We start from the raw sequence: 21,932 nt of genomic DNA, 5'->3' as shown, positions 1-21,932 counted from the left end.
AATGACTAACATGACTTAAGGTCTTTTCAGTCTGCACATACTTGCGGGCAAGTTCTCCCGCTGATAAGTCGGGACTTGATTTTTATCGTATAAATTTCTGGTATCTTATAATGTCGGTTGTACAAGTTGAATACAGAAAACTCTATTGGTCCAAGAGATTATGATATGCTAATGCCCAACGTAAAAGAGTAACCACGGAGCACATGGCCTTTTTTTTCCCCTATGTGGGTGCGGCAATGCGCTGTATAAGCGTGTGCTCCTAACCGCTCTCTCTATTGTGTCTACGTGAGCACACGGTAATACCCAAACTATTCCAAAGAGACATTAACATTGGATTTGTGCTTTTTGTATCTCACACCCTCATACAACTTTATCATAAGAGCATCCCTTATCTACAATGCAGTGTTCGATCAGAAGAAAATATGAAGCTGGTTTTAACATAAACATCATTGAAGTAGCGAAAGAAATTGGTAACTGCACTGCTGCAACAAAATTTGATGTGTCTGATTAACTGATATGAGATTGGAGGAGGAAAGAAGAAGCAAAAAAATAAATAAATAAAAAATTAATGTAATTGTCGCATTTTTGAACAGGCATATATGTCGGGGTCTAATTTTATAACAGATTTTTTGGGTTTTAAGACCAGACTTATACGCAAGTATATACGGTACTTCAGTCCCACCAACAGAACCAGCGTTACTCATCACGCTGGGAGAAATTAAGTGGAGCTTTGCAAGACACCGGCAGAGTATGTGCATGTGTTAACCAAATGCTGCAGAAACTCAGGAAAATGATTTGCTAGAAACATCCATCCATCCTCTTCTGCTTATCCGAGGTCGGGTCGCGGGGGCAGCAGCTTGAGCAGAGATACCCTCCCTGGCCACTTTTAGCTCTTCCGGGGGAATCCCGAGGAGTTCCCAGGCCAGCCGAGAGACATAGTCCCTCCATTGTGTCCTGGGTCTTCCCCGGGGCCTCCTCCCGGTTGGACGTGCCCGGAACACCTCAGCAGGGAGGCGTCCAGGAGGCATCCTGATCAGATGCCCGAGCCACCTCATCTGACTCCTCTCGATAAGGAGGAGCAACGGCTCTACTCTGAGCCCCCCCCAGATCACTGAGCTTCTCACCCTATCTAAGGGAAAGCCCAGACACCCTGTGGAGGAAATTCATTTCAGCCGCTTGTATTCTCAATCTCATTCTTTCGGTCACTACCCATAGCTCAGGACCATAGGTGAGGGTAGGAACGTAGATCGACTGGTAAATTGAGAGCTTTGCCTTACGGCTCAGCTCCTCTTTCACCACGACAGACTGATGCAGAGCCCGCATCATTGTGGACGCCGCACTGATCCGCCTGTCGATCTCATGCTCCATTCTTCCCTCACTCGTGAACAAGACCCCGAGATACTTGAAGTCCTCCACTTTGGGTAGGATTTCGCTCTCAACCCTGAGAGGACACTCCACCCTTTTCCGGTTGAGGACTATGGTCTCGGATTTGGAGTTGCGGATTCCCCTCGCCCGGATGCGGGTCACCGGGGCCCCCTTTCTGGAGCCAGGCCTGGAGGTGGTGCTCGATGGCAACCCATGGAGCTCTGCCGGGCACAGCCTGAAGAAGCAACATGGGTCCCCCTTCCAATGGGCTCACCACCTATGGGAGGGGCCAAGGAGGTCGGGTGTAGTGCGAGTTGGCTGGTGGCCGAAGGCGGGGACCTTGACGGTCCGATCCTCGGCTACAGAAGCTGCTAGAAACATTTACTGCTATATATGGTCCAATATCTTCGCATATAAAACACATAAAATAATAAAAAAAAGATTGTCACCTATCATTTTTATGATCATTGTTCAAATGTAAGCTAAATTTACATTTATAATAGGGTGGGAGTTTGGTAACTTGCTTTACAGGTTATTGCAGCCAAAAAAACAAAAGCATACCTTACAAGAGTCTGGACTATATTAGAGACCACAATTCAATCTTTCTTACACAGCCTGCTTGCTTGCTCAGATAGGGTACATTTAGGGCTGGGCAGAATATCAATATAACATTTTTGCTGATATTTTCCCCCTTTTTATTTGATATCAAAACTTGTACTGATTTCATGATGTTCAATTTTAAATTTGAATGCACAATAAGTCAAAAGGTTTATTATTACAAGTTAACTCTAGTGAGTACAAGTATAAATTTGTATTTTATTATAATCCCAATTACAAAAATGTTGGGAGGCGGTGTAAAACGTAAATAAAAATGGAATGCAATGACTGGCAAATCTCATCAGCCCATATGTTATTCACAATAGAACACATTAAAATGTCTTACTTTCAACATTTGATTTCATGAAAAATATTGGCTCATTTTAAATTTTATGGTAGCCACACTTTCCAAAAAAGTTGGTAGGGGGGCAACAAAAGGCTAGAAAAGTAAGTGGTACTAAAAAGAAACACCTGGGGGAACATTTTGCAACTAATTAGGTGAATTGGCAACAGGTCAGTGTGGTGTTATGGGTCCACAGCTCGTTGAGCAAAGGCCATTCATTTTAAATAAATAATCGACGCGCTCGCGGCTTAGCGAGGAGCCAGAACCCACATCGTCACATTTGGTGGCAGCGGTGGGATGAGCTAGCAGTGGAGGCCAGAAGAGGAGACAGAGCAGCAAGCGGGATTGGTGACTAACTTTTTGTGGAACCCACGTACCCAAGCCGGTGGAGCACATTTTTAAGAGACTGAGCTTTTTAAGGAAATTTATTTATTGCTGAGATTTTTAGTTGTCTTTTAAGGTTCTTATTCTTTTAATGTCCTGTTTTTATGAAGGGGGCTGGGGTTAGTTTGTTTTAGTGGGATTGTTTTAGTGCAGTGTAGAGTGGCCGAGCTGTGGACCTGAGCTCCAGATGCATTGGGTTGGCAGTGGTGTGGAGCCTTCCCATGCAACTGGAGTTTTATGGGGGGTGGAATGTGGTGTTATGGGTCCACAGCTCGTTGAGCAAAGGCCATTCATTTTAAATAAATCGACGCGCTCGCGGCTTAGAGAGGAGCCAGAACCCACATCGTCACAGTCAGTAACATGACTAGGTATAAAGAGAGTATCTTAGAGAATCAGAGCCTCACATTAGTAAAGATGAGAAGAGGTTCACCAATCTGCAAAAGACTGCATCTACAAACTGTGGAACCATTTCAGAATAATGCTCCTCAATATAACTAGGCAAAAATTTTAAATATCTCCTCATCTACAGTACATTATATCATTAAAAGATTCGAAGAATCTGGAAAAATCTCTGTATGCATGGAACAAGGCTGAAAATCAGTACTGGATGCCCATGATCTTTGGGCCCACAGGCAGAACTGCATTAAAAACAGGCACAATTCTGTCATGGAAATCACTGCACTGGCTCAGGAACACTTCCAGAAATTACTGTCTGTGAACACAGTTTGCTGTTCCATCCACAAATGCAGGTTAAAGCTCTATCATGCAAAGAAGCAGCCATATGTGAACATGATCCAGAAACACTGCTATCTTCTCTAGAACAAAGCTAATTTAAAATGGACTGAGGTGAGGTGGAAAACTGTTTTGTGGTCAGAAGAATCAAAAGTTGAAATTCTTTTTGGAAAACATGGACACTGCATCCTCTAGACTAAAAAGGAGAGAGAGAGACCATCTGGCTTGTTATCAGTGTTCAGTTCAAAAGCCTGAATATGTGATGGTATGGCGGTACATTAGTTCCTATGGAACTGAAAGTGTGCACATTAGGAAAGGTACCATCAATGCTGAAAGGTATACACTTGTTTTAGGTGCTTTCATCCAGATAACTTTTTTCAGGGAAGGCCTTGCATATTTCAGCACGATAATGCTAAACAGCATACTGCATCCATTACAACAGCATGGCTTTGTCTCAGAGTCCATGTGCTGAACTGGCGCATCATGAAACAAAAAATACAACAAAGATGGCCCAGGACTGTTGAGCAGCTAGAATCCTAGATCAGACAAGAGTGGGATGACATTTCCATCCATTTTCCAACCCGCTGAATCCGAACACAGGGTCACGGGGGTCTGCTGGAGCCAATCCCAGCCAACACAGGGCACAAGGCAGGAATCAATCCCAGGCAGGGTGCCAACCCACCACAGGACACACACACACACACACACAAACACACACTAGGGCCAATTTAGAATCGCCAATCCACCTAGCCTGCATGTCTTTGGACTGTGGGAGGAAACCGGAGCACCCAGAGGAAACCCACACAGACACGGGGAGAACATGCAAACTCCATGCAGGGAGGACCCGGGAAGTGAACCTGGGTCTCCTAACTGCGAGGCTGGGATGACATTGCTCACCCAAAAGTCTAGCAACTGGTCTTCTCATTTCCCCAGACGTTTACGAACTGTTGTTAAAAAGATGATGGGATGCTACACAGAGGTAAACATAACCCTGTCCCAACTTTTTAAAGATGTGTTGCTGCCCTAAAAATTCAAATTGACCTTATTCTTTCCTTAAAATTGTACATATTCTCAGTTTAAACATTTTATATGTTTTCTGTTGAGTAAAATATAGGTTTATGAGATTTGCAAATCATTGCATTCTGTTTTTATTTACATTTTATGCAGGGTCCCAAGTTTTTTGGAATTGGGGATGTACGTATAAACGAAACGAAAATTAATACACATATATGCAAATAATATCAGAGCACTTTATTAATTTTTCATATGTTTACATAATTGTCCTTGGTCATATTTATGTTGACATTTCCAGTAAAAAGCTTGAATGCAATGTGGTGAAATTTATAAAGTACTATTACTTTATTTTCAACTGACTTATTGTGCCAAAATGACAGAATATTAATTGGCTTGCCTCTTTAATTATCTGATACACTATTACATTTAACCTTGCCTTCAGCTCCTAGCCAAAAGGAGCATGTCCAACATATCAGCTCTTTATTTTTTGAGTGGACTGCAATTATGGCCAGGTAGTTCTGGTGATATTTAATGGCTCTTAAGAGAATAATTTTTATTTTTTTATTTTATTAAATACAATTCCAAATACTGTTACATCTGAAGATGTATAAACCAATTGTGTATGGTGGATGCTACTGTCAAAATGCAGTGAGCAGCACATCAAAGCGGCAGCTTCAGCTATCTGCACACAAGGTAAACTGGACATAATCCAATATTAAATCCAGGAGTCTAGGAAGGAGAAGGACTCCGCTTATTAGCCAATTTTTCATATTTTACACTCAGTCTTCCCTAAACAAACCTTCACTTCATGTTTGATTGTCCACCACTGAGACATTAATCAAGTCCTGCCAACACAAAAATAAAAAAGCCTCTGGAAGGATGAGCTGAGCCCTATACAGAAACACCTACCTGGCAAGCAGTGAATGAAGATTCAGAAAAACCTACTAATTGTTTGAATGAACTGTAAAGGCAGCTGAATGTTTTGCTTCAAAACTCAGCGCAACTATATTTAAAGATGGTGCCTAAACGAGAAATCAATATTTAAATAAAAGCATAAAGCAGGTTTGTGCATGGGCCTCTCTGAAAAAACTCGCAAACACAAAACTGCAAGAAGGAGCTTTGCGAAACAAATTATACCATTCTATGGTTTAAAAATGGCTGGAGCAATTGGCCATTCACTTTTGAAATGTATTAAAGATAAAGGGGATTACCAGAGAAGGACTTGAACAGAAAATATCACTATATGCAGAAGATATGGTGCTGTATATATTAGACCTACACACTTCCATGCCAGCAGTCCTCTATGTATGAGCAGAAATTCAAATAAGATCTGGACTCAAAATTAATTTGAATAAAAGTGTGTGTCTTTTCCAGTGAAACTCTCTAGCACACATTATTAGAATGGACACCTTCCAATTTATTTTAGCTAATCCGTTCAAATACCTATGGGTATACATCAAAAGTAAATATAAACGTCTTTTTCAACAAAATTTTCCTATCTGCATGGGGTAAATTAAAACAACATGTGAACAGGTGGTCCATGTCACATTAACAGCGAGAATCAATACGGCCAAGATGAACATCCTTCCTAAGCTTCTATTTCTATTTCAGAGCATCCCCATATACTAGTAGTACATTAACAAATTATTCTTTAAGAAATTTGATTAAAATTATAGCCCAACTTATTTGGAATTCGAAACATCCATGTATCCAAAGAGTGACCCTACACACGACCTAAAGCAGATATGATAATCACCTTTTTCTATCCTCTCAAAACTACATAGTATTTAATGTTTGGAAAACATTCAGGATTAAAAGACTTAAGAGATGTATATATAGAGAGTATCTTTGTATCTTATAAACAATTAAACTTTAAAATTTAACTTCACATCAACAAAATTTTTTCACTACTTTCAAATCAGAAAATTAGGTAAAAGGAGCCTTCCCAATTTTCCTCACTTCCCACTCATTTCTATTGCAGAGGCAATACAGTTTTGTCTTGAAGACTCAGACACCATCTCAACAATACACTGGTACCTTGAGATACGAGTGCCTCAACATATGAGTTTTGAGATAAGAGCCGTCACAAGGTTGATTTTTTGCCTTGAGTTACGAGCCAAAATTTGAAATACAAGCCATCAAAGAGCGTTTTGCCGCACATTCCGAGGAAGACGACGGAGGAGTTGACGGAACTACAGAAGCAGCAACATCCTGGGGTTCTGCAGGAGATCAAGGAAGTGTTGGCAATGTGGGAAAAAGTTTTGGAATTTACTGAAAAAGAAACACCCTGAAAAAGTTGTAACTGATCATGCAGAGGCGCTATTTAATGACACTTGCCTAACATTTCAGAAACATTCTAAAGGGGAGGAAGAAACAAAGCTCCTTGGACAGGTTTCTATTGAAACGCCCCGAGAATGAAAGTGACGAAAGCATGGGAAAGAAAAAAAAACACACACACCAGAGAAGAAGAAAATTAAGTTAAGCAAAAGTGAAGTGCAAGAAAAAAACATTACAATATGCTAATCGGCTCTGCCAACATCTGTTTATTTCTTTAGATTCTCCTTTATGTATTAGGTTTTATTTTGTTTGTATACAATATTTGTTCATTCTAAATACATTTTTCTTATGTTGAAAACATTTAACAAAAAACTTTTTTGGGGGGGGCTAGCATGAATTAATCTCATTTCAATTAATTTCAATGGGGAAAATCAATTTGAGATACAAGCATTTTGACTTACGAGCTCGGTCACGGAATGAATTAAACTTGCATCTCAAGATACCACTGTATATGGGGGGGAAAAAAAAAATTGTTAAAATCTCTTCCTTTCAAAAGATCCTAGGATATGTTGAGATGTTCACTTAACTCCTGGATGGCCTTAAAGTGGAGAAGGAGAAACTGATTGTAATTGCTTATACCACACTACTAGCACATAGACTTATCTTGCCGGTGGGTAACTGATGTTCTATACTATTTGAAACAGAAAAAAAGGAAATTCTCACTTAGAGGATCTGTTAAAAGCTTTTTAAAATATGGCAAGATCTTTGAATAAGCATCTATAGCATGAAAGGGACATTCTCTTTTGTTGCCATATTATATGGAACTGAAAAAGTGAGTGTATTGTTTTGTGTTTTATGTTACAACTGAACAATGTTGAGAGTTATTGTGAATGAGTTGAATAGTTTGACTTATCTGACAGTTTTGTTTCGCTGAATGTGCTTTATAATCCGATGCGCCTTATGGTCCGAAAAATACGGTACTTATTTTTGCTGCTGTTATCAACCTTCACAGCAACAAACCGGCTATATGTCCAGTTACTACTCAGAGAGTGGATGTAGAGAGTTCTTGAGGTTGATGAGAGAGATAGAGATAGAGAGATAGAGAGATAGATATAAATAAAAGTTGCTCATGTTGTACTTTCTCCTTTCTCTCACAGGCAGGAGTTGAATTATGCTTTTTTAAGTTTGACATGATTGTATGTAATGTTTTTTTTTCCAAATAATATCAATACAATTAAATAAAAATAAATAAAAACTAAAAATGGCTGGACTAAAGTTTCACACATGGTTACGATTATTATCCTAATTAGAAAAAACTCAATATTAAAACCCAAACAGAAACAGAATGTGTAGATTACAATGACTGGGCAAGGAACTAAAAGAACGTCCGAGGAAACAGGAAACCATGTTTACCTTTATAAAAATAAAAAAAAAATCTAACCAAAATGGTTCAATCCCATGTTTAAAAAGTACTGCATATCAATTTTTAAAGCAAAGAACATTTGTTTTTCATTCTTTTCAAACTGCTTTGTCTGGTTAAGAGTCACAGTGGAATCACATGGAAAGATCCCAACAAGTTTTCCAGGATTTCTAGATGCCCCAAACCAATCAAAAGATATAAACCCTTCTCCATTTGCTGTAGTCTGCTCCCATTGGCAGCACATCATGTACATGTCCAAAGCAATTTAATGGACTCCCCTTGAGATGAAGGAGCAGCTGTTCTAATCAGTGGTTCTCCCATATGTCACTGTATCAAACGCATGAACACAAATTAAAGAACATTGGGGAAAAATAACATGAAGCTGTAATGATGGATTAATACTATTAACCTGAAAAGTAAATTGCAAAGGAAGCTGCTTGCATACAAACTTACCACAAGCAAGGGCAGGTGCAGACTTCCATACTGCAAGCTGGAATGGATAATTCCAGGCTCCAATGCCAGCACAGACACCCAATGGTTCCCGGCGAGTATAGGCAAATGAGCCCCCAGGTAGCTGCACATGTTGACCTGAAGGGATGAAGCAAAACAAATGTTAGCTATACACTACATAGGCCTAAAAGGAAAAAAGCCCAAAATGGAATGGGTCCGCTAGGGCTGTCAGAATGAACATTATTCGAACACAATTATGTATGTAAAAAATCTTATTCAAAGAAATATACGGACATGATTGTAAAATTATGGATTAAAAAAAAAACACACCACCAATTTTGGCATTATGTTACTCTAGACACACTGTGGAAATACTTCTGCATTTGTTATATGTTTTGCACATCACTTGCATGATCAGGGTTTTGAAAAGGTTTAATTGTTAGTGTGTATCGTCATTTATAAAATCGGCAGATTTTTTCCTACTGCACTGCTCTGCTTTCTGATTAAAAGGCCATTGCTTGCTGCTTGCTACTCACATGAGCATAGGGAATCTTGGTCAAACTACTGAAACTAACTTTCTTCCTAGCAAACAGCGCCCAACACACACAACAGCAGATTTTGTCTCTGTTTACAGTTGATTACCACCGTCAACGCCTCCTGTTGACAAAAGTCAACATCCGCCCTGAAAGAGTTAAGTACAAATGTACCTCTAGTGGCACTTCAAGCATATTCAAATACTTAACTTTTTTTAATATGAGAATTCATATTCTGATTTTTGTATAATTTGACATACCAAGTGTCCACTCATTTTAGTGAAGGTGCTTGGTGTGCAGTGGTTTCTATAGCATACATGTGAAATATCTTTTAACATATTTGGATGGGGGGGATTACAAGGAGATAACTGCTAGCACAAAACATTAAAAATATCAGCTATCAAAAAAACACGGTCAATAAGATACCAGGAGTTTAAAAAAAAAAAATGGGAATAATCATGTCAAATTGATTAACTTATCATAACATTTGCCCTAATAATGGGGTAAATTGGGTGGGGAAGAATGAGGCAGCTGTGACAAATTTAAAACAAGTAATAACTATGTGAAAAAATGGAGAACTCACCAATAGACTTTAACCCACACACCATGCCCTTGACAGCAAACAGAAGGTAGGGAACAAGAAGCTTTTTATCTACAAGAACTATTCAGTTCTCTTCTATGACCAACAGTGCTTCACTTTGTGCATTTGGCTCAACCGGAGTACTGTGCAATATACATTGTTTAAAATAAACAGAAGTGTTAAAAGTGGTTAAAAAAATTAATAGACTTCTTTGGTGACAATGTAAGCCTTGCCTCAAATAGGACTGATCTACTCAATTTGGTATTTTTACCAGAGAAATAATCACCTTCTGGCCAAAACCAAGAACAAAAGTCTTCAAATTGGCAAGCAAATATAACAAGGGACTGACACACAGACACACAAACCCCACTTTAGTTGGGTTGAATTTCTGTTAATTCTGCTGGACCGACACATAATGTCATGCTCTTTTTGAATGCAATATATGTGATCTACAAAACGCATCAGCATAGAGCAGCATTTCTTGCAAAATGTATCAAGTACAGCCTTTACAAAAGTAGTTTTCTGTGTAATGCACTTTTGGTCTACTTAATGTCATACATGCTCCATTCTGACAAGGTGATGAATAAGTTAGATTCATATATTACACAGGAAAAAGAAAAAAATTCCAACAAAGAATATTCATTCATTTAAATAAGCTTTCCCAATAAACATTCAGATATCAATATAAGAAAACTGTAATGAGAATTACACACATTTAGATCTGGCAAACCTTATCTTGAATATGTCCCCACATACACCCCTACCCCCGTTCAAATGGCATGACTGTACTGTGATCGCTAATTTATTAGAAGTAAACAAAATTATCAGACAAAGATTATGTAAGTGTCATTATGTGAGCACCAACAGTTAGTCCATGCTGGATTACAGTCTGCCGGCTTTCCTTAAATTGTTTGGAAATCTGTGACAAAAATAGGCAATGCTTCCAGGGCTCTTGGATCTTTCCTAAAAGAATTTTTCTTAATGCTGTAAGCAGTGAAGATATATCTATCTTCCTCCAGCCTTCAAGTTATAGCTGATGAAAGCCTCCAAAGTCTACATCTGTCAATCCACAATTTAGCTGATATATGAACTATTAACAAAAGGTTATGACACTACACGTTATTGATTATGTCCTCACCTCTATTTCACTGCAGTATCCCAAACTAGGCCCTTTACCTCCCTGTTACAAATGCATTAACCAGCTTATTTGGGTAATAGCTGCTTATGCAGTTGATCATTCCTCCAGAAAACTAAAATCTTAAACTGGTCACTATTCAGCCTGACCTCTTACTTACACAGATTTTCTCTAGTCAAGTCAAGTTGGGGAGCATGCAATGGTTCAGTGCGTTGCTGCACCCACTACATGACGAAACATCTTAGGATCCTGGTTGCCCCCCCCCCGGCAGACATGCGGTCCAATCCCACCCTCCGGAAGTGACCCTCTATCTGCCACAGCCAGGCGTTACGTGGGCAACCTCTGGGCCTGGTCCAGCCACAAGGGTCCCCAACAACGAGGATCTCGCAAGCTGGATCACCCTCAGGGAAACGTACCACAAGGCCGTAGTGCCGTAACTGACGCTCCCTCACAATGCAGGTCATGTGCCTCATTCGGGACTCCATGAGCAACCGCTCAAAGTCTAACCAACGGTACCCAAGGATTTTTCGGAGAGACACAGTACCAAATGAGTCCAGTCTTCATCTCAGGTCACTGGATAGTGTCCATGTCTCGCAACCATATAGCAAGACAGGAAGCACCAGGACTCTAAAAACTTGGACCTTTGTCCTTTTGCAGAGATATCTGGAGCGGCACACACCCATTTCCAGCAACCTCATGACCCCCCATGCTCTCCCAATCCATCTACTGACTTCATAGGAAGAGTCACCAGAGACATGAATGTCACTGGCAAGGTAAGTAAACCTCTCAACAAGGTCAACACTCTCTCCACAGACAGACACACTGCTGATGGCTGTGCCCAAGATTTCATTAAAGGCCTAGTTTACTCTAGGTACTACATCTTTTTATTCCTCCCACCTTCTAAAATTATGGAATCAGTAAGCATAAGTAGGATGTGGAGGTCTGCCCTCCAGATAGTTTGTGTTGCTCTCAATTCATCTCTCAAACTTTAGAGCTGGAAAATCAGCATAAAAAGCCTTTTGAACTGGAAGTAAAAACACATTTCCTTTTCTATGGAGAAACCATCATTACATCTATATGGAAAAAGAGACACTTTCACAATGGGGAGATTTTTCAATGAAAAGAATAAATCTCTATTTTACATACATGCATACACACACACACACACACACACACACGCTTTAAAATGGGTGGGCAAAAGTGGGTTTACAGAAAAACAGAGTTAATTCTTACTATTGTATTATTTATCTTCTTATTAGTATTATTATTGTGGTGTGCTTGAGTGTAGCAATCATAACCTGCATGTCTTTTTCCATACTATAAACCCACTTTTGCCCGCTCCATGTGTGTGATATAGATAATTAATTAAAAACCACACACTTTAGCTGAACCCACAAGATTAAAATCTGACATTTAAGCTGTATTTAGATTCCCTTGAAGCAGTCTTCACTTACCAGAGAGCCCTCCAGCTAAACCGGCATAGTATTCAATGGTCAACCAGGAGACCTCTATGTCTCCCCTTGCTTCCAAAATGGACTTGCCGTTATTGATGACTTCTACTTTAGCAATTTCTTCACAATGTTCCTGTTTATTAGGTAGGGAAAGGAAAACAAGGTTTAGAAAAGAAACTTGGGTATAGAAACACCTGGAAAAGACCAATACACTTGTTATGGAATTTACTTTTGGAAATTATCTACGGATCTTGAAATAAAGAAGTGTAAAAATGAACAGATAGCCACTCCATGCTACAACTCCAATAGCAAACCACCTTATATAAGAATATCAAAGTGAAAGGATTAAGCGATTCCATCATCATGTCGCAAAAAGAAGTTAGCAGCCCAGGCCAGGAGCTAAGTTGTTACAGGATATCGGTTTTAAAAAATGAAATGCCCCAGAATCGGTGCCAATCAAACATTATAAGTGAACTCCTCAGCCCACCTCACCTTCTCCAGGCTTTATTAGTTTTTTTTCCTAACTTCTCAGTCATCTGACCTTACCTTGTTTTGCTGAACTGATCTTAATTGTTTCTCTTTTCTTGTAATTTTCTTTTTTGTCATCTTGTAAAGCACTTTGAGCTACATTGTTGTACGACAATGTGCTATATAAATAAATGCTGTTGTTCTTAGACTCCTCAGCTTTAGCATATACTGTATTATTCTAAGCATTCAGGTAAACCTTTGAAAACAGCCAACTGAAAGTATAAAGCCTAGCTCTCTTACACAACCTTTACACTTCTCTATCAGCCGGTAGCCTTAAAATACACCAAAACTTGCCAAAATATATTGAACTAGCCATGTGCGCCCAACTACGTTGCGCGTGTTAAAGTTGTCTGTGAAGGGCTCCCTGTTTAAACGCGGCTGCCAGTCATGAACTGGGCCCTTCTTCGCACAGCATTATGATTTTTTATAAGAGAAACAAAATTACAAAAGAAAACCCTTGGACATTGATTCGATAGGAACGGCCTACTCGGAATCACTGTCCGAATAGTAATTAGGTGGTGGTGTAGGAGCATTTCTGCTTCTGTCCATTCACAGTCCGTCTCATTTTCACTACGCTATTGTTTCCTCTCACGAGGTCTTCTCAACCTTTCTCCAATCTCGCAGGTTGCTTTGTGGCAATCCAAAGAGTAAGGCAATATACACGGAGCAATGGTTATAAAAGGGGGACACATAGGTATTCAGGCTTTTTAAAGCATAAAAAGGGATCACTTCACTGACATGTGAGCAAGCCACGGTACAACTGTGAGACGCGCAGCACTCGCCGGCTACAAAGTAACAGTAATATTTTCCAGAACGTGCCGTTACGTTGTCATTCATTTTACCCACTGTCTTTCTTTCATTCATATGTTACGTAGGCACGTACCTTTTATCTTCGGCAATCTCATTCTCTAACCAGGCCTCAGGGGCTAACCAGTGTAACACTGTCCACCAACCCTTTCGTTATTCCGGCACATTGTTAACATCCGTGAGTAACAACAATGTACTAAACTGGAAGGTGGTCTATGCATGCATGGAATTCACGGACAAACAAAGATCAAGATGTAAATGAAGATCTCTTTAGTTAATTTAAAGCACAACAATTTGTTTAGTTTGAATGTCTGTGTTTTGAGGTGTGACTGGCTTACTACAGTCTTCAGTAGTATAAGCCTGGAGGAGATTCTTAATGCAATGCCTATGTTTTTAGCTGTCTCTCTACTGCCATCTAGTGCTTTTTCTTCTAATTCATTCGTGGACAAACAAAGATCAAGATCCAAATGAAGATTATATATAGAGATACCTAAGACAGGCTCTATAACATGACATTCAGATATGAAACATAAACGTGTCTGAACACAGGACTTTGGAGGTATGATACCAGTTAACATTTATTCCTTATTTCTTCCATACCCTAATAAGCCTGGCAGCTTCCATCAATACATGTTGCCTCTCCATGCCGGACATTGCACTCCATTTCTGGAAGGCAGCCCGAGCACTCTGTATGGCCTGGTCCACTTCGCGGGCCCCAGCAGGCACAAGCTCACAAAGCAAACGACCTGAAAATAATAAATAAAATAATAAAGGTTATTTAAACAGATTTATCCATTTATCCTTGAACTTCTTCCTTTACCCTTACAGATAAGTCATTTTTTTATTATTCTTATCTTTCTTATCTGTAGTAAAAAGATAAAAAAAAAAACATGATGAGTCAGTGTATATTTAATTAGTTAAAAGGACATGTTGCACTTATATACGGCACAAAAATGGGGTCACTTCAAAGCATTTAACAGTGGTTCAACCCAACAGTTTGATTCTTTCATCATGATAAGATAGCAGGTTTAGCAAATCTTTGGATTGCACAATTAAGCCACTCACACTACCATTGCTCAATCTGTAATCCTCTTCTGCCAAGTTTTCGATATGAAGGATTTAGCCAACAGGGTTTAGCAATCACCAGTACTAGCACAGAATTGTCAATTTTATCTACTATGTATTTGCACACACTTTAAGAAACATAATATACATTATATATAACCTGGACTCTTAGTTCTGGTCATATTGTGTCTACTTTAACTTCCTATACAGGAAATTAAAAACTTAGTAGAGCCACAAGAAGGCTACATCTGACTAAATACATCCTAAAGGGATGACATGGCACAATAGTGGAAGACAGGCATATGTGTCGCAGGATATCTTTTTAAGCTGTGATCTTGTTACTAAACACTTCAGTACTGAATGTGTTCCAAATCTCTGATGGCGGATGGTTGTTGCCACATCACTCTTTGAATAAATACAGTTTGTTGCACTGCATGCAAAGCCAACTGAAAAGCAGTTTGTTTAGTGAGGTTTGCAGAATTGCATACATGTGCCAAAAAATGACTAGTGTTTGTTCTCCACGAATTTGTGTAAATGCAGAGCAGTTTTGAAACACAGTAAACAAACTGGGCAATTCAGCAAGATATCGGTCACCTGATTGGACCGTCTCAAATCAAGGACAAAAGCCTGAGGCTGAGAAATATTAAGTTTGCAAATACGTGTTTAGAATAAACATTTTTTAGAAGTTTTTAAAATTACAAACTTCACACCAGACTGCTACCCTGAAACAATGGTATGGGGAGTTCAAAATTGCTCTTTCAGCCATGTAACCAAGTGTCCTACTTTTGACCTCATGCCCAGTCTAGGTCCATGTGGAGCTTACATAGTCACCCCCAGGTTTACGTAGGTACCCCTCAAACACCCTCAAAAATGTATGTTAACTGGATATTCAAAATTTGCAGTGTGTCAGTGGGATAAATTATGGATCAGATATTTGTCAATGGCTGGTTCCTGTATTGTACCCAAGCTGCTAGAACAGGCAGAGTTACACCAACTCTACTGAATTTCCTACAAAAGCCCCACAGAATGTGTTGTATCATTTTCTAACCAGATCAAATAAATGTCAAGGGTTGCTTGACATTTCTGACAAGAGGGGTGGAATTAGATACAATACCTGTCTTGTTCACTGTAACGAAGAATGAGCTCCCTATGCATTCTTTGCATATTTTAATTGGTTTTTATTTATATATATGTATTTAATGTGTGTATATATATATATATATATATATATATATATATTTTATGTGTGTGTGGAATGATTTTATGCCACTTTTTTGTCATGCTTTAAATCGGCTTATTTTAAAACCTACATATATATGTTTGGTATCAGTCGTTTCATAATTTATTGAACTTTAATGTGATGTTATTAGATTTTTGATTCTTATTCAGTTTTTGAATTAAACTAAAGTATCAAGAAAGTCATTTGTATTTAGGTGATTTAGTTAGCTGAAGGTCGAGTTATGATGACCCAGTGCATACCACTTTAGTTTTCATGTGATTTTTCCTGTTATTTAAAGGAGTAATTTAAAAAAAAAAAAAGTTTATCATCTATAAGAATGTCAGTTAAAACAAATGGATCATTTATTAGTCTCTCATCAAGCGAGCATAATGGGCCTCAGTTTAACGGGAATACTCCAATCGGTACGAAAGTAAATATTTTATTCTTATTGCACGATTTTTAGTTCGCTAAATAATCATTTTTCTTTTCCATATTTATAGAATTTTGTGATTTTGGCTGCAAGTGGGGTGGCGACAGGGGGCTTGCACCCCCCCAGTAAAAAAATAAATAAACAAATAAAAGTTTTGCACTGCAATGATGCCCCAAAAGCAGAACACAAGTCCCTTGGGATTTTAGTCCAAGCATGCAGTCAGTGATGGGGCTTAGTGAGAAAAAGGTGTTAGACAAACTTAATAAATTTTATTTACATATAGAGCCTTTCCCAACTTCGTGCGTTGGTAAAGTGAAAAGTTCAGATCCTTATGAAATTAATTTCGGCCTTGAGTCCGGTGTTATTGTCAATGAGTTAAAGATTTGACCAGTTGGCTCAACCTTAAACATTGTCTCGCCAGTGCTATGCTCCCATACACTGATTGATCTTTAAGGGATTCGGTGTATGAAGCAAGCATTGCTGACGGATTACACACATCATTTTATAGGAATGCAATCCCTGCAGAATAGAATAATAATTTGCATGTGTTAATAGTATTAATTATGAAATAAGAGATGAATTAGGAGTTTTGCAACATAAGAAAAGCTCAACATGCTACAGTTAAAGTGGTGGCACTAGGTTGGGGGGTGTCATTGTTACGAAACCATGGATGATCAAATTGAGATTTCAGACTCTGTTTTGGACCGTTACATGCCCAGTATACGGGTGAAATTGGGGATAAATTATTTCTCAAATTTGTTGTGTTACAATATTTAATTTCTGAGCTGCACAGCTTACATACACCTTTGCTTTTATTCAGTTGTTATTTACTGACGCACTGTTTGAATCCATAACAATTCCACACATCTGATTTATGTGCTGAAGGAGAAGATTTCAGTTGAGGGACGACACACCATTTCACAGTCCTACACTACTATCTGTAGCCAGACCCTTTGCATTCTATGTGAGGTAGTAAAGTGCTTTTTCCATAGAAAGCCTTAACAGGAGACATCTACTGGATCAAACACCAAAAACGAAGACAAGCAAAAATCTACATTGAGTTATTGACCAGGACAGAGAATTGATTTTGAGGCTTTTGAGAATTTATATTCAACCACTTAAACAATAAATATCCATAACTCAGGAAAAAAAAAAAAAAAAAGGTTATACCCCCAAAACAATAGACACTCAAATAAGAGGAGCTACTGCCATACCCAGAGACAACAACTTGATCTCAGTGTGGCATTTGACACAGTGGACCATGGGGTTCTGCTTGAGGATGAAGTAGACATTCAAGGCTGTGCATTGAAATGGTTTGAGTCCTACCTCAAAATGGAGATCTAAGTCTGTTAACATATATGAGAATTTCTCTAAGCCAGCTCCTCTTACGCAAGGCATCCCACAAGGTTCTATCTGCTCCCCATGAGGGCCATCTTTTACAAACATGCTGTCACACATCGTTATGCTGATAACCAGCTGTATCTCAAAATTAGTTCTTACATCACTTCATCTGTAGAAAGAAAAGCTGTTGAAATGCTTTGAGGACATTAAATATTGGATGGCACAACATTTCTTACAATTAAAGAAAAATAAAACAGAGGTCATTATTTTTGGTCCCAATACATCTACAGATTAAATCGGCATTCAGTTAGGCTCCTTGGCAGCAATGATTCATAATGACGCCAGGAAACTAGGTATCATCTTCAAGTCATCACTAAGTTTTGAAAAACAAATCTCCACGGTAGTAAAGTCTGCTTTTACCAACTGAGGCAAATTTCTAAACTAAAATCCTGTTTTTTTTTAAAAATCACAGAAGGATTAGGAAACAGTCATTTATGCCTTTATTACATTTCACCTAGATTTCAGTAATTCTTTATATGTGGGTCTGCCAAAATCTGCTCTATCATGCCTTCAGCTGGTTCAAAACGCTGCAGCAAGATTCTTAATGGGGTCAAGAAAAAAAAGGATCATGTCTCTCCCATTTTAGCCCCTCTCTTTACTGGTGATAAGTGAGGTGTCGCATTTATTTTAAAATTTTGTTGTTTGGTTTTAAGGCCTTGCATGGTCTTGCTCCAAAATGTTTTCTCAGTTGTTGCTTTGGAATGACTTGCCTTTTCACATCAGGTCTTCATCCTCCAAGTTTTTTTAAAAATCAGCTCAAGGCCTGCTTGTTTTCTTCCGTCTTTCACTATGCATAATCAATGGGATTGTGGTGGAGGTTACAATTGGTTGTCTTATTGATCTGCTTCTGCATCATTGTTTGCATTGTGTTTACTTTAATGCTTCTTTGTACAACAGTTTGGTGCAACTTCTGTTTTAAATGTGCTTTTATAAATAAAAAATTAAAATAATTACTGCTTGAGGATTTCTAGTTAGTATTAAATGTAAAGGAAAGGCAGAAAAGAGGACAGAAATATGTTGGTGCAGGTCAGATTTGCCCAACAAAGAACTACAAACAAATGGAGTAAGTTACAAAGTAAGGCGGTAGACAGCAGGACTCTGGTGAAGTTTCTCCCTTGAACTATGGACTGACATGTATGTGGTGGGTGGCCATGATTGGGTAGTAAAATTGCAGAGCTCACACAAGTGTGAATTCTCTGCCAACTGATAAGCAACCAGCTATTTACCATACAATTTATTGCCAGACTGACATGTCACAGATAGATTAACATATCCTGATTTCCATTTAACAATTGAAATCAACCTATTTGCAACCTAAATCAGAAAAATATATTTTTAATGGCGGGGCTTGTTTGATAAGCCTTCTTTTAAAATAAAAATAAAAAAAAAGTTTATTTAACACAGTGTAAATAAGCTGCTTAAATTAATTTAACAACTTAACTTGTTTCATAAGTGGTACAACAAGTCAGGTGACTAAGCGACCTTTCATACTATCCTATCAAACAAAATCACATTGTCACACTGTCTGTACCCCCCAAGAATTTCTCTCCCAGGTTTACTAAACCTTTTAATAAGCATTTCCACTGGCAGCGGTATATCCTAGGAATCTATTCCTGTTTTGAATGACAACTGTTTTAGGTTCGAGCCACAAAGGCTCCTAGCTACGGGTTTGCATGTTTATCCGGTGTCTACTTAAGGTGCTCCAGCTTCTTTCCATAGTTCAAAGATATTCAGGCTAGGAGGATTGGCAACGCTAAACTGACCTATGTGTGTTCACCCTGCCATAAACTGGCACCATTTTCAGGGACTTTCGTGCCTTGCACTCTATGTGTGCTGGAACAGATTCCAACTGTCCCCATGACACTGCTTGGATAGCTAGGTTTTAACAATACACTTATTTCCCACTTTTTTTTATTCATCTGTAATATTTGCCTGAAAGGAAACAAATGGCATTTACTTTTTTCTTATATACCAAGTTTTGTCACAGTACGACTCCACAGTTATAATAATAATACATATAATAATAATCCTTGTTGTGGGATCCCGTACAATATAGTTTTTTTTTTTTTTTAATTTGGGTACTCAGATTAAAAATAAAATTAAGAACTACTGCTATAGAGTCTCTCAAAACTGGGCTTGAAGTTATTTTTGAGCAATTAGGTGGATAAGACTGGCCAGCTATGTTCTGCTGAAAGGCTTGTTGTCATCAAAATACGTCTAATGTTCTGCACAGCACAATACTCGTGCACTTGGCAGGCGAATGCATTAAAAAAACTAACCATCCGCAAAAGACCACGATGAAGATTTTGTAACATGAGTAACTACCTTAAGCGTAGTGTAATGCAACCAACGAAAACAGTTTTAAGATATTTTTTTTTTTTACCTGTTGCGGGCTCATACACTGGCTCCGCAGCCTTCTTGTCCTGTTCCGGAATCTTCACCCGGGACCCACACCAGTAGTTGAGGGCCTCCCTGGGAGCCAGCTGAAGGCTCCCCGTGGATGCCCCCTTGATTGTAGCAGCGGGCAGCAAGCGAGTCCGAATGAGCTCGCATCCATCCGTGGGCGAGGAGCAGCTGCTGTGATGCATCTTCTTGAGAAGGGTGAATGTGCGTCGCAAACAGAATCTAGAATTACACAAATACAGATAAAACGCTAGATGTGAGGAGAAAGGATAGAATAACAATGTCAAGCGTCTGCCCGGAGTTCAAAGCCAGCCGCTCCGCTCAAGCGCATTCTCATATAAGAAGGAATAGGAGACACCCCTTAATCGGCGCGAAGGAAGCCTTGGAGAAACGCGTGCGCAGTACGCCTCAACAAAACGGCACGTGACATTCCCGCCCCCAAACTGAGCCTCAGTTATTAAAAAGCTGCTGACTGGCAGTCTAAACCTATACTACAGTGAGTGCTCAGGACATTGTTACTGTAGAAGTTGGAATTTTAACTGCACGAGAAACATTCCATTTCTTATAAACTGCGTAGACGTGTACACACTGCAATTGACAACATATCTGCTACACGAGTTATTTTTGTATATGAATGATCGTTCATTCTTGCGGAACAGCAATGAACTCGATCTGCACGCACTCAGACGTTGGTGGCGGCGGTAGATCGCTTCAAGGGCGAGACATTGGAAGTTCAAGTTTACTATCATGTGTACGTAGTACAACGAAACTCTTACTTGAATGTGTGTACTTGCAAAAAAAAAACACCCTTTAAAATTTCATATTATCGTAAGCGCGCACGTAAAGGCTCACCATTAGCCTTAGTGAAATAATACGTTGTTAGTCGACGCGCTTCCATTTGCGGCGAACCCACACGATCACCGAGCTTCTCCTGCATTCCTGTCTCCGCGCTCTCCCGACTCCAGATCCCGTCTCCTTATTCAAATGCGCACCCCTAAAACACACTCGCTCGCTAAAACGCCTCACAATCGTTTCGTACCTAAAAAGCATTGTAACTTGCAGCGCGTTCCAAGAAGAAGTGCGAAGGTTGGAGATCACAAAGTCCGCATGGAATGCCTGCCTGCCACTCACTGGCTGCCAATCACGCTATTCATGTTATTCCCAGCCCCTTTATATCAACCTGCTTTTTTAAATTCATCTTTCATACCGATCCATCTTACCTTTTACTGCAGCCACTGGTGCAATATTTTTTGTGTCTGTTGTTTCTTATATAACTGCCGTCGTAAGTTTTTTTTTTTAAACTCCACCCAAAGTTGGCTGCTGAGGTTAGGGGCCGCTTTTAAAATGTACTTCATAAAACGAACCGAAGTTGATCGCAAACACGTACTTATTTAAAAGAAAAAAAAGGACATCATACATAAGTAATTTTTGTACACTATTAAAAGAAAAACCAATTTAAAAAAGTGACATTTTGTGCATCGGTTTTCTTTGTAAACGCAAGTAAATTTTGAAACGTATTTATCGAAGGTCCCTAAGAACAAATCGGGGGCCCATTAGGTCAAGGTCTGCCAGTGGCTAAATTACTGATGGGCCTCATTTCAAAGATAAACCTGTTTTGTTCCGTGCATTTTTAAAATGGTTGCCCAACAAGTCACCTATGGTCCTCATTTAAAGGCGGCAGTCAACAGACTCTTTAAAGAACTGCATGATCCTGTGCCTGGCAGGGCTCTGCATCTGTTCATGCTCCACCATCTGTTTTTCTATCTCATAGCCAAATTCACTTTTTTATTGTTACTTG

At 39.1% G+C, this 21,932-nt stretch overlaps 1 protein-coding gene across 2 annotated transcripts in view; it reads right to left on the bottom strand.

Moving 5' to 3' along the window:
* Positions 1-21,461, bottom strand: part of aldh9a1a.1 (aldehyde dehydrogenase 9 family, member A1a, tandem duplicate 1) — a 37,508-nt gene extending 16,047 nt beyond the window's left edge. The window contains exons 1-5 of one of the 2 annotated variants that reach the window (XM_039736034.1): positions 21,355-21,461; positions 20,115-20,356; positions 14,217-14,362; positions 12,285-12,414; positions 8,586-8,720 (exon numbers count right to left, since the gene is read on the bottom strand). In XM_039736034.1, the coding sequence (XP_039591968.1) occupies positions 8,586-8,720; positions 12,285-12,414; positions 14,217-14,362; positions 20,115-20,319 (616 nt within the window). In that variant the 5' untranslated portion in view covers positions 20,320-20,356; positions 21,355-21,461. Of the gene's footprint in view, positions 1-8,585; positions 8,721-12,284; positions 12,415-14,216; positions 14,363-20,114; positions 20,357-21,173; positions 21,287-21,354 lie in introns of those variants that run through there. The other variant, XM_039736033.1, reaches the window with a different exon arrangement.
* Between the last annotated feature and the right edge of the window lie 471 nt (positions 21,462-21,932).

Source organism: Polypterus senegalus, chromosome 14, assembly GCF_016835505.1.
Source record: "Polypterus senegalus isolate Bchr_013 chromosome 14, ASM1683550v1, whole genome shotgun sequence".
Classification (NCBI taxonomy): domain Eukaryota; kingdom Metazoa; phylum Chordata; class Cladistia; order Polypteriformes; family Polypteridae; genus Polypterus; species Polypterus senegalus.
This window is presented reverse-complemented; position numbering and strand designations above follow the sequence as displayed.